At 37.7% G+C, this 13,794-nt stretch overlaps 1 protein-coding gene across 1 annotated transcript; it reads right to left on the reverse strand.

Annotated features, from left to right (window-relative positions):
* Positions 1-2,809: 2,809 nt before the first annotated feature.
* Positions 2,810-12,904, reverse strand: LOC132761138 (sulfotransferase 6B1-like). The gene is made up of 7 exons (XM_060753760.2): positions 12,703-12,904; positions 10,218-10,363; positions 8,529-8,618; positions 6,528-6,651; positions 5,409-5,503; positions 4,802-4,958; positions 2,810-3,316 (listed from the first exon to the last, which is right to left on the reverse strand). The coding sequence occupies exons 1-7, from the start codon at positions 12,902-12,904 to the stop codon at positions 3,186-3,188; spliced, it is 945 nt and encodes a 314-aa protein (XP_060609743.2). The 3' UTR covers positions 2,810-3,185.
* Between the last annotated feature and the right edge of the window lie 890 nt (positions 12,905-13,794).

Raw genomic sequence — 13,794 nt, forward strand, 5'->3', positions numbered from 1 at the left:
TACGTAACTAGAATTTTGGCTAGTATATCATAGTGGGAGGGGTTTGAGGATATCATGTTACTATTTAACTGCGGCCTCGCCACACAGCTGTATAAAATCCACACTGAACTGGATTTTATGGCAGCGTGAACTCAGATAACACAGTTCAAAGCAGATATTGTGGATTATCTGCCTTTGTATTCTGGGTTATATGGCTGTGTGGAAGGGCCCTCAGAAAGTGAAAATGTGTTATCTGCTTTGCTCATTGCAGAGAAATTTTATCTGCTGATATCTGGATTCCTAATAGATCGAAGATATGAACATACTTGCATCCCAATGGGATAATTGAACAGCTTTGTGCTTTTTCACAAATGCAAATATACACAAAGAACAGTGGTTTAAGTTTGCGTTTGCTTTCGCATGAGGACATTTTCTTTAAATCCCACCCTTCCCCCTTTTTGGTTGAGCCCTAAGTATATGTTACACAATATTTATAGAAATATTTATCTTTTGTTTTGTGAATAAATGATACTCCCAAAACAAGCTGATTTCCTTCCCATTCTATGGACTTTTTAGCACCCTCAACAAAATTCACTGTGACTTGCTACTGCTGTAGAGAAGTGGTAATAGTAGTACTTTTAAAAATAAGTCTTTCTAGTCCACCTACTTATTTTTTTTTCTATTTTACCAGATGCACGTGTATTTTATGTAGTTCTGGTCTCCAAACTGGATGCTGCTGCTGCTGCTGCTGCTGCTGCTTCTTCTTCTCTCTCTCTCTCTCTCTTTTGCATGCTAGCAATGAGCTTACACACACACACACAGTATATATGACTCCCCTCTTTAAATTTGCCACTTCATGAGCTCAGGGCATGATGATACACAATGTGATTTTATCTTTGCATCTGGCCCAGCCCAGGCATGTAGCCGGGGGGGGGGGGGGGGCTTGGGGGCTTCAGCCCCCCCCCCCCCCCAAAATTCTCATGGTAGTCCGCAAGAAGGCCTTACTGGTACATTATTTAAACTGTTATGTTTATTCATATCATGATCTGGTCACCATACTCAATATATCCCATATGCATGGGGGTATAGGGGTAATGATACAAAATGTTTGCTAGTGTAGACCCTCTTTCACTCAGACTCAGCCCCCCCCCGAACCAAACTCAGCCCCCCCCCCGAAACAAAATCCTGGCTACGGGCCTGGCCCAGCCCATTTTGATTAATTCCTTTACCCTAATTTTTATTTACTTCATACCCGGTGCTATATCCCACTGTATTAATTTTATTTTACTGTTCGTATGTTATTGTTTTTATTGCTGTACTTAATTTTAATTTTAATTTTATTTCAATTTTTATTATTATTTGCTGTATGTTTTTCATTTGTTTACTGTATTCATTGGGCTTGGCCTCATGTTAGCCTCCTCGAGTCCCTGAAGGGGCAGGGTATAAATAAAGTTTAATAATAATAATAATAATAATAATAATAATAATAGGGTTGTTGTAGGTTTTTTCGGGCTATATAGCCATGTTCTAGAGGCATTCTCTCCTGACGTTTTGCCTGCATCTATGGCAAGCATCCTCAGAGGTAGTGAGGTCTGAGGATGCTTGCCATAGATGCAGGTGAAACGTCAGGAGAGAATGCCTCTAGAACATGGCCATATAGCCCGAAAAAACCTACAACAACCCAGTGATTCCGGCCAAGAAAGCCTTCCACAATACATAATAATAATAATCCCTCGACTTTGGCTATGAACACATGACATGAGGGTGTTCTGGTATCTTGAACACACCAGATATGAGTCCATGACACACAGGTCTAAACTCTGTAGGCATATAGACTAATGACCAATAGACAGCTGTCAATCTGGAATCCAATTTTCCCCAATGATCAGATTATATTCATTTAAGTACTAAACAGGCTTAACCAGGTTTAGCATCTGAAATCTGATTTTTTTTTTCCCCAGGCAGTTCCACTTTCATACATTGTTTGACATTATTTAAATGGCACTGTTGCATTATCTGAGCAGAGGCCACCAGGGGGCACTAGAGAGAGAAGGATAGTCCATTTTACAGGGGGAAATTGAAGGAGGAAAACAATTTCTCCCATTTTTGCTATTTATTCCCCCCCCCCCTCCCATATCATAAACGAGGGTTGTTTCCACAAAGGGGAAATGGGTGGGGAGAATAACAGAAAACCAGGAGAAATGGTTTTCCTCCTTCAACCCACTCTCCACCCCCATAAAATTGACTATCCTTCTCTCTCTAGCACCCCCAGTGGCCTCATCCCAAATAATAGAACAGTACCATTTAAACATAGCATCTTATGAGGATTTTTGCATATATATTTTTTGCTGAACAGACTTGTGCAATCCTCAGAGGATCCAAACAGATGAACATTGCCCCTCTGTATACACAGACATTACAATCTCTGTTATAGTTGAAGGTTAGTAGAAAGTTCTGACCGTAGCTGTAATTCTGGACAGAACATGGATGATAAAAACCAAATATGCCCATTAATTTTAGAAGAATCTAAGCAGGTTTTATTGTCAAAGAAAAATTAAACATACATTATTGTAATAATATGACCGTTTAAAAGTTATTAATTGGTGACTCAAACCAGAAATTCAAAATATCTTGCATCTCTAGTATAAGAATGGAAACCAAATGGAAACAACTGGCCATTAAAATATTATTTTATTCCAGTGCAAAAAGAAACAAACTATCAGAAACCAATAATCTAATAAAAACATACTAGAAGTGACAACTAATCTAAGGATATCTTTCAGTAATTTCTGTTAAAAGCAGGTATTTGTTTCTATTCATTATTCTCACAGCAAAAGAAATAAAAGGTTATCTGATAGCATTGTCAAACCAGACAGCACTAAAAATGACCATACCTATTTGATTTTCCAAGTGTCCAGGTTTTTGCTTCCTGAATCTTGGTCAAACTGGTTGGGGTTTCAGGGAGTTAAATTTAGGGGATAGGAGGCATACTGGAGAGTGAAGGTGGCAATGCAATTCAAAACTGCCTTCTCAACCTATCAATTTCAAGTTTTAATGAAAGAAAAAGGAAAGTGATTTGTTCACAATTTAAGATGTTGGATCTGGTTCCTGAGAATAAATTGTTAAAAGCTACCACATGTAACAATTCAAGAAGCAATTCTGCAGATAGAAAGGCCTCCAATGTGAGGGAGTTGAAGACTGACTCCTCAGGTTTTGCAGTAAATGTCATACTTTATTCGTTCTCCTAATTTAGTACCAGTTAAATGCTCTTCAAATTTTCTATCCATTTCTTGATTTTGGGATTCTGAGAGCAACATTTTCCAGTCACCAACAAACCCTGTAAGCATTTAAACAACAGGTATAAGAAGTGGTAAAATGTATAAAAGTACTATAAAACAAAGGTCTCTTCCTTTACAGTTTTATTTAGGACTATATAGGCCATAGGAAATCTCTCTATACCCCTACCTCCTCTTTTTTTTGTTTTTTTTACACTTACATTAACAACATTCATTATAAACACAGTATACAAAATAATGTGCATTTTACAAACACTTAGACTCATTACCTAGGCCTGAACATATATCCTTTCCTTCACCATAAATATATAAGTAAACAGATAAACAAAAGTAATATCCAAAACTCCTGTCCAAAGAGGTTGTATTGTTTTTCCTTGTCACTCTCTAAGGAGTATTTAATGAAAACCGACAAATATGAATCAAATTCTGATCTTTTAATTTCCCCTCTAAGCACCCTCATTTCCATTGATAATTTGTCATTTAAAGCTATGTTTCATACCTCCCCATACCATACTTTCAGCATGAGATTGATAGGTAAAAGTAAAGGTAGTCCCCTGACATTAAGTCCAGTCATGTCTGACTCTGGGGTGTGGTGCTCATCTCCATTTCTAAGCCGAAGAGCCAGCGTTGTCCATAGACACCTCCAAGGTCATGTGGCCAGCATGACTGCATGGAGCGCCGTTACCTTCCCGCCGGAGCGGTACCTATTGATCTACTCACATTTGCATGTTTTCGAACTGCTAGGTTGGCAGAAGCTAGGGCTGACAGCGGAAGCTCACGCCGCTCCCCGGATTCAAACCTGCGACCTTTTGATCAACAAGCTCAGCAGCTCAGTGCTTTAACCCACTGCGCCACCGGGGGCTCCTATGAGATTGATACTATCTTTCAATTCCTTACAATTATAAGCCTCGTCACTGTAAGTAGAATAATCATGAATACTTTCTTTTCCATTTCTAAATTCAACTTTGTGGCATCCTTTAATAATGCTAACCTAGCATCCGGGAAAATGTTTAATATTATAGTATTACCAATGTCCTTAAATATCTTGTTTCAAAAATGGCAATTCTGCCAAACCATGAAAGATTTAGTTTTTTTATATTCCAGTAAGCTTTCTTAAATTTCCCTGAATAGTCTTTGAAAATTTAATTTTCTTTAGCTCTGAGTAGTTAACAGATACTGTGACTCTCAAATACCTAATTTAGCTTTTAATCTTAATCTTAAATTGATCCATTATTTTCTTTTTATCCTTTCCCTTCATGTTTTCTGTCATTACCTCCATTTTCTTCCAATTAATTATTAAATCTTTTATATTTCCTAACTGTTTTAAATAAACTTTTAAAACTGTTTTAAATAAACTTTTTCCAATCTAGGGATTGTCCAGAACTCCTCCACAGCTGCCCAACTTTTACAAGAACTTTCCAGGTGCTGAACCTATATTAAAAATGATTGAGGACTGAAACAGTGACCTCTACTTTCCCAGAAGAACTTTGCCACCGTGCCCATTTAGGCACTTTAAAAAGATTTACCTTTGCGGAAAAGAAGATCTCCAAATGTTCCAAGGATTTCTTGTCCATTTTGTTTCATAGTTTTGAAGCTGCTTTTTTCTATAATGTTTTGAATCTCATCTTCAGTCAGGGAATATCCAAGAAATGTAGCTATTCTTTTCATTTCCAAGTTTGGATTCTTTATTTGTAAAAAGTGAATAGAGCAAATTACATATTTAAAAAATTACATTGATGGTGCACTTTACACAACCCTAATACACTTCTGTTAAATAAAGGTTACGCAGGAGATGAATTGGTTTTCATAATTTGGTCTTGAAGAGCACTATGTGTGAGGTTTTGTGTGTTTTCTTAACTTTTAAAGCTCCTTTTTAGAAAAGTGAGCCTGGGAGCTTCAGGGTCTCTAAGAGAACATCAGTAAGTACAAATGAAACATTCTTATAATTTCCTAGTCTTGATCATGTCTCTCTCTCTCTCTCTCTCTCTCTCGCTCTCTCACACACACACACACACACACACACACACATTTTGACCCCATTGCAAGTTACACATTTAAGCAACAGTGAACTGCATTACTTTTTAAAAGAAAACTTTTTAGACATCCATATCTTGGAGCCAATGCTAACCTTACCTCCTTTAGCTCTTCATAAGTTACAGATGTGACATTTTCATCATCAATGTACTTGTCCCATTCTTTAACAAAGTCAAAGTAGGATCCCCAGCTCACTGAAGAAAAAGAAAAAAAACTAGCAAGTTGTATGATACTATCACTCTAAAACAGGGGTCCTCAAACTTTTTAAACAGAGGGCCAGTTTGCATTTCCTCAGACTGTTGGGCGCCCAGAATATAGTTGGAAAAAACATGAACACATTTCTATGCACACTGTACATATCTTATTTGTAGTGCAAAAAAATTGAAATAATTTTAAATGAAGAACAATTTCAATGGGAAGTGTGGGCCTTCTTTTAGCTAATGACATAGTCAAGTTAATTAGGATTGTTGTTGTGGGCCTTCAAGTCTTTTCAGACTTTAGGCAACCAAAGTCTAAAATTTAGGGTGGGGCCAGGTAAATGCCTTTGGAGTGCCACGTTTATTTGGGGAACCCTGTTCTAAAACTTGGCATATATATATATATATATATATATATATATATATATATACATACACACACACACACACACACACACTGTATTTGTATACTGCCTTTCTCAGCCCGTAGGAGACTCAAGGCGGTATACAATTTAGTTTGGTGTAAGTGTGGTTCAGCCTGCGAGTAGCTAAAAAATGCACCCAGACTGATCTGGTTTAACCCAGGGAAATAAATTTAACACAGCTGCATCGTGGGTTAGAAGAACGCAAAGGGAAAGATTGAATCCTGCACCAGGATATCTCAACAGCTATGCCATGCTCCCAAGGTTAAGGTGGCCCAGGATGCAGGATGGTTGTCCTTTTTTGTCCTCTCTTCTCTCATTGCTGCAAGCCCATTCACCTACCAAACTCCTTTGCGAGTCATATTGCATGGACATACAAGAAGTACAATGGATGAGCAGCAGGTAGATCCCATTGTACCCACTGTAGAGCATCATCAAGGAAACCCCAGGTAAAAGGTATTAATGTCTTGATGTCACCTTAAACTTCACAACAATAAAAAGTCACTAGTATTTGTGAAGTGAAGTAGCTGGCTTAAGTTTCTGTGAAAAGATAGAGCCGACTGAATAACACTTATATAAATATATATATATATAAGTACCTTTTCCACTCATAAAATCTGTGAAAAACTCATCCCATGTTTTTGTAGGGAAGGTTGGCACTTTGTTGTTAAAATGAAAAAAAGATGCCAATGTGTCCTTTGGATTTCGAATCAGTACCAGTATCTAAAAAAAATGCACAGAAATCATACAATAATATTGTACATCCAGAGTTCAACTCAACAGAGGGCAGATCTAGACAGTCCCTTTATTGTGGAAACTTCTGCAATAAAAGGGGGGGGGGGGTGTCCAGACAACATTCTGGACAATCCCGAATTAATTCACCACAAACCAGGAAAACCCTGGTTTGTGGCGAAGTAATTAGATAGTGAGTTTATTCCACCTTGGAAGGTGTAGGATAAAGCAACTATAATTTCATCTGGAAAACTGTAGGAATACCCACCCCCTCCCCCAAAGCCCCCAAACCCCTTCTAAAAATAACAAAAAACTTACCTGGCCTCCAGTACAGTGTGGCAGTAGCTCTCCAGGCATGTAGAAATAACACACCAGGCCCCGGGGGGGGGGGGGAGAGCTATTTTCCTCTCCGATCCTCCCTGCTCTCTTGGTGCCTCATTTCTATGTGCTGTGAGAGCTGCTGCAACACTGTACTGGAGGCTGGGTAAGCTTTCTTTACTTTTAAATTGAATTTGGGGGCTTTGGGGAAGGGGTATAGGACTTCCAGATATTCTTGTGGTACAGGCAGTCCCTGACATACAGACAAGATAGGATAACCAGCCAAATATATGTATTTGAGAGTATGTGTGTGTGTGGCATAGGGAAGGGTTAACAACCCTGAGGGATTTGATGTACTGTGTTCTCCTCAGTTCAGAAGATTTCACATCACTTTCTGTCCCTATGATAATTAGTTTTTGAAAAAAAATTAGCTTGTTGTGAAAACAAGGATTAGTGATAAAGCTTTAGTGGAGACACTTCATGGTAACTCTTTCTGGAGTGAATTTCCCTTTTGAGGAATAGATTTCTCTCACTTCTGTTCTTGTTGACTCACCCCCTGTCCTTAAGTATGAATTGAATATAAATCAGACGTCTGTAACTTGTAAACTGCTTGTGCTTGCAAATAAGAATATTCCAAAATCAAATAAAAAATCCAAAATCTAAAACACTTCTGTTGCCAAGCATTTCAGATAAGGGTTACTCAACCTGTAATATATACATTAATATGAAAATACATTAATATATACAAAATATATACATTAATATGTACAACTGCCAAATCTTCTAATAGATGTTGATTGTTTATTTTTCAACATAAGTCTTTTTGCAAAATTTCAAAGTTTGACAATGCAGTTGATTAATCAGCACAGCCTGAGTAAATATACTCTCATTAAGGAACATTTAATGGTATTGCAAAGAAATAATAGTATACTCTCAATAACTGAATATACTTTTCAAGTCATATTTTAAGGCAGTTATACAATTCTCTGCTAAACATATAAGATCCCTCTTTCTTGCCTTCTAGATTAGGCAATATGTGAGGATAGTTGCACAGGATGATGTCACAACAATCTATTGTAATAATAGCTAGGAAGAACAAACACATTATAACAGGTTTGCAAAAAGCCTCCTTCCCGCTTGACTATAGAGAGTAAAAATAGTTTCCAAATGATCTGTTAAGCAGATTTGATGAAAGTGAATAAAAATATAGGTGGGCACGGCAGATATACAGAAGGCAATCACCATGATGATGGTGCACCCAAAGGAAGGGTGGGAGAGATATTTTCTTGAAAATACAACTAAGAGCAGTTCCTTCACAACTCATTTTGCCAACTCCAACAGAGCCATCCTGAGTGGTGCAATCTATACCTATCAAATGTGAAAGCAATGTTTGTTTTGGCATTCAGATGTCATGCTGAAGAATCAACTCATATGATGACTCCCAAGGGTGATGTTGGTATGTGCCTATCTGAGGCATAGTTATACAGACCAGTATTTTAAATTAAAGTTGCGTCCATAACATACAAAATAAATAAAGCAAATACACTCACCTTGGCTTTATTTTTGAAAGCAGACTTTGGCAGTATATTGGGAGTAAGGTGAGTAATTATAATCCTTCTTGAAGGTAGATTTTCCATTCTCTTTTAAAAGAAAAGAAATAGGGACTATGTCTATCTTTTGATTGCCATTATTTTAAATGTTAAAATGAAACTAAAGCATTTTTAGCAGATGATCTGCAGAAAGGTGAAACTTCTTTATACATTAATTAAATTACTAACTTGTTCATTTGCTAAAGGACACCATGCACACGCACGCACACACATATAGAAATATACCACCTTTGTGCAGAAAATTAGACAACCATCCTATGTTCAGTGCAATTATCTATTGGACTATGGATAGAATAATCAATTTTAACTGTTTTGTTTGTTAAGGGGATGTGTAATAAGATGACCAAACCAGTGGATGTCCTGCTTCTTTGGTTGTCAACTAACCAGGAAAATGGTAGCCTGGTATTCTCTTTTAAGAAACAATAACAACTTGATACATTCAGATGTAACAAGAGAAGCTATTCAAAAATTCCCTTGTCAAGTGGCATTGTCATGGGTGATATGATGTCTGCTCATGATAGTGCCATTTACGGAAGGGTCAACCAAGTGTTTGACCAAGAAACAGAAAAATGACTAACAATTGTCCAATTGCATGGCAGAATTTGATATGCAGTCGGCCCTCCACTTTTCTGTCAGTTAGGAGCACAGAAGCAAAGTGAATAAAAAACAACTATTATTTTTACCAGAGTGAATGCCTCTCTCTGAATTTCTAGGTCCTCCTATGGTGAAATTCCATCAAATGTTGGCTATAAAATCAGCTAGAGATTCCTAGAGAAATATTCCCTAGTAATCGCTAGGCTTTGCTGCATGAAAACTAACTATAGAATCACCCTGGAGAATCTAGTGATTCCTAGAGGAAATATATTAATCAAATCCACAAATAGTAAAATCCGCAAAACTTAAACTCACACATGTGGAGGATTGACTGTTTCACCTTGATGAAATTACAAATTTTCTTGAAGAGAACTCAGAAATATCTCTGTTCATTGAGTTTACAAAATAAGTCATTTGTTAAAAATGAATGACATAATTGCTATTGTCTTTTGGTTTGATCTGATTTGCCTTTTGCTGTGTTTTAACCATGTCTACAGCTGGGACTGAATAGCAAAGCCAAAGAAACAAAAAGAGCTAAACTACACGCCTTCTGTAATTTAATAATTATCTTTGTCCAACAATGCTGTCCAGGCATATTGACTTTAACTTGAAACTTCATGTTACTTTTCCCAAGTTCCCTGTCCCTTCAAAATCCCAGAGCCTTCATTGACCTAAGCAGCATGTTTAGAACAGGGTAACATTTAAAGACTATTCTACATACGTTTGAAATGGTCCAGATAGAAATTAACTCATGGATGCTGTTACTGGATAAGTAACAGGACGCTGTTACTGGATAAGTAAAATAGCACTTAATGTTGCTGTTTTTCTGTAAAAATATTTCAATTCCTTTATGGTAAAATGTTTCTACTGAATTCAGGTTGTTTCCCTCTGTCTCTATCTCTCAATTTCTTTATCCTAACTCATATATCTTTCTATCTGTCTATCTACTAAATTATGAGTACATGGTGTTATCTCTCTGCTTGGATCTTTGCTCTGCAGATTAATGAATAACACAAATCTGTGGGTCATTTGAACCTTGAATTTGCCTGGATCACCAAATTCTAAACGTGAAGTAATTTCCAGTTCCCTCTCAAGTTTGATCCTCTTTTTCTTTTCCACTTCTGTATATTTCACAGCCATGACAGACATGTCATTTAGGATGTATTCAAGCCAGTGGGTACCTGAAAAATATGAGAGATGTCTGTAATTTCAGTGACTATTGAAATGGCCCAAACAATGAAATGTTTCAATGCATTTTATAATTCTATTTAAATCTTTAATTGTACATTGTTTTGGAAGACATCAAATATTTGCTTAAGTGTAAGCCACCTTGAGTCGCTTCTGGAGTGGAGAAAGGCAGGGTAGAAATGTTGTAAATAAATAAATAAATAAATACTTTGGGCTGGCACATGCGGCAACGTTGTTCTTTCTAGCTGCTCTGGAAATGATATACAGGCAATTTTATTGGCAGCTGTGTTGATGCTGTGCTTAGCAAATTATAGAATTAAAAGAGGCTTCAATCAATGGTCACCTACATCCCCACTGATGCAAGAAATGAGCATTATATGGTCAGTGTAAATTCAGGCTGGATGTACACTGCCAAATAATGCAATTTCAGAATGCAGTTTAATGGTATTGAATTGTATGAGTGAGTCTGCGCTGCTGTACATTCTAATTCAATGCAGTTAATCTGCATTCTCAAACAGCATTCTATGGCAGTGAACAAACAGTCTATGCTGACCATATAATATAAACTGCATTATATGGCAGACTGATGATAGCTGCTTTTATGCTGTGGTCATCTGCATAAATTATGTGTTTTCCTGCAAAAGGAAATTACTCTGGTTTCCATAAATAAAGCCAAGAGAAATGCAAAATACCTTGCAAGCTTTTGACTCAAAATCTAGGACTGTTTAAAGAATAATTGATTTTCTTTTTCCCTTTGGAATATTACTAAAGTGGACTACTTTGATGGTTTATCTGGTTGGGCCTATTCTAATCTCATGTTACAAACTATGTCCAGCTGAGCTGGGTGACCTTGGGCAAGAACAATAACAATATCCTCTTGGATTTTGGAACTGGTTTTGGCTTGCCTTTTCTTTTCAATCTGTTGCTGTTCCTTTGATGACAGCTCTATCTGATGGATGAATACTGCCAATATCATTCCATTTTACAGAAGAATAACTGAAATGTATAAGTGTACAAGTGAGACATCTGAAAAGTAGTGAAAGCAACAACAACAACAACAACAACAACAACAATGCATTTTATATTCCTCCCTCCCCCTAGGGGACTCTGTCTGGATTACCATATTTACATACATAGGCAAACATTCAATGCCTTTACAATAGTTTACAATGAGACACACAAACACAAACAACGGCTGAGGTCTCTCCTTGCATTTCTGGCTTCTGGAAGTGACGCCCATATCTGGCCCTGGGGAGATGCCCTTCCCTATTTTCAAGCTGAGGAGCCTGCGTTGTCACTTCCTGGTTGTATGGCAGGCAAAATTGCTTGGAGTGTCTCTTTGACTCCCCACCCCACCCCCACAAGAAGCGGTACCTATTTATCTACTCACATTTGCATGTAAAAAAACATCCAGTTGTCACATGTGCTTCTATAATAAACTCAGTGTTGAACTTAGATTACAATCTCAGAAATGAAGTGTGAGTCTAAGATCAAATGTTTGGAAATCCTAAAACAAATGGAATTTATAAATGCAATGCTTATGACTACTGAGAACAAACTTGAACAAATAAACATCAAACTGAACTGGATAGCCCCAACCTCTAAAGTACAAGAGAAGCACAGAAAAGATAGCAAAAATGTCAGCATTCTGCCTAAACAAACAAACTTCAACTTGAGAAAGACTGACTTGGTCAAGGAAGAGGAAGAGAGGGAATATGAAAAAGGAAGCTAGTTAAGCCCAGTAAAAAGAAGGCAGGTGGACAAAGAGGAAAAATGAGAATTAAGAAGCAGCGGTAAAGAATGGACCCCAGCTGTGATCCTGAAACATGTAACATGGATGAAAATACAACCTGTGACCATCCAGGTGTTTTGTACTTCAGCCCCCCAGAATTCCTGGCTTTTAGACCAGCTGGCTAGGGCTTCTGGGAGTTGAACTATACTGTAGAATTAACTGTCATGTCTCAATGCTTTGGCATCCTGGAGTTGCAATTTACTGAAGCACCAGCATTCTTTGAAAGAGAATGCTAAAGACCTAAAATTTTACAGTGTAACACCACCTGTGGTCTCCAGAGTCGTAGTCCAGGAGTCAACAATTCCTGTCACAACTGATGGATAAGGGATGGTCTCCTCTGCCTATGATATATACCTAAGACAACAACTGTGACAGAGGAAGGCTGAGAAATAGCAAGATCAGCGGTTTTGAGAGAATCATTTTGTACTCAAGGAAGCAGCAAGTCAAGCAAGAGAGAAAGGAATGCACCAGGAAAAAATCATGGCTTTACACAGATTTCATACAGCATTTTTGGTTAGGATGGTCAACAGGGATACTCACCACATTTAGGATATCCTGTCATGATCACATCATCTTCCCTGGCCTCAAAAGTTTCAAGAGCTTGTAAAGTTTCAGGGCGGCAAATAGTAACAGGATACAAAACTCCCTTGTAAGAACAGAGTTTCTCTTCTGCGGATAGCTTTGAACCATTAATCAACATCATATCAAGGAATTCAATAATATGTTTCCTGTCCTTGGCCATATTTTTGTCTGCTGCGATAATAACCTGAAGCAGATTGGGAATGGGAATTGAACTGTTGTACTTGAACAGTACAACCTGTATTTATGTAGATCCTCTCACACATTATATAACTAGGAGCTTGGCTGGTGGGACAAGTTTTAGGAAATACCCTTTCCACCAGCAAAGCAGAGCTAAGCAAAGCATATATCGCAGAAAAATCATATTCACTGACATATGACTTCCTGGTTGTTTTATGATAGGTCATGGAACCCTCTAATCATCATTAGTGTAGTTCACTAGTGATGTCTAGAAACTTCTAGTTATTGAGTTGCTAGATGTCATTCCTAGATAGCACAACAGCTTGTTAACAGACTGGCTACATTCCAAGGATACGAAAGATTTTTTTTTTTTTGTCGTGTCAGGAGCAACTTGAAAAACCGCAAGTTGCTTCTGGTGTGAGAGAATTAGCTGTCTGCAAGGACATTGCCCAGGGGATGCCCGGATGATTTGATGTTTTATCATCCTTGTGAGAGGCTTCTCTCATGTCCCTGCATGAGGAGCTGGAGCTGACAGAGAGTTTAACCCACTGCGCCACCGGGGGACTTCAGACAACCAATCAGTTGAAAACTGAATTACATTGTAACTTCATTAATTTTCAGCAGATGGAGCTGTTCGTCAGTATTCTTCAGTTGGAACAATTATTGCTTTGGTTTTAAAAAGAGCAGGAAAAGTGTTGAAAATATTTAGTGCACAAAGAGACTTGGAACTTGGAGGTGCCCCAAACCACATTCCTTGGCAAATTGATCAATGCCAAGAGCAACAGAAAAGGGGTGTGTGACTGTTAAGCTACAAACACATTTTCTTTTGGAGCAAAAATAGTCTATTGTCTAAATTACAAGATGGAAAGGCCA

Source organism: Anolis sagrei, chromosome 1 (genome assembly GCF_037176765.1).
Source record: "Anolis sagrei isolate rAnoSag1 chromosome 1, rAnoSag1.mat, whole genome shotgun sequence".
Taxonomy (NCBI): Eukaryota; Metazoa; Chordata; class Lepidosauria; order Squamata; family Dactyloidae; genus Anolis; species Anolis sagrei.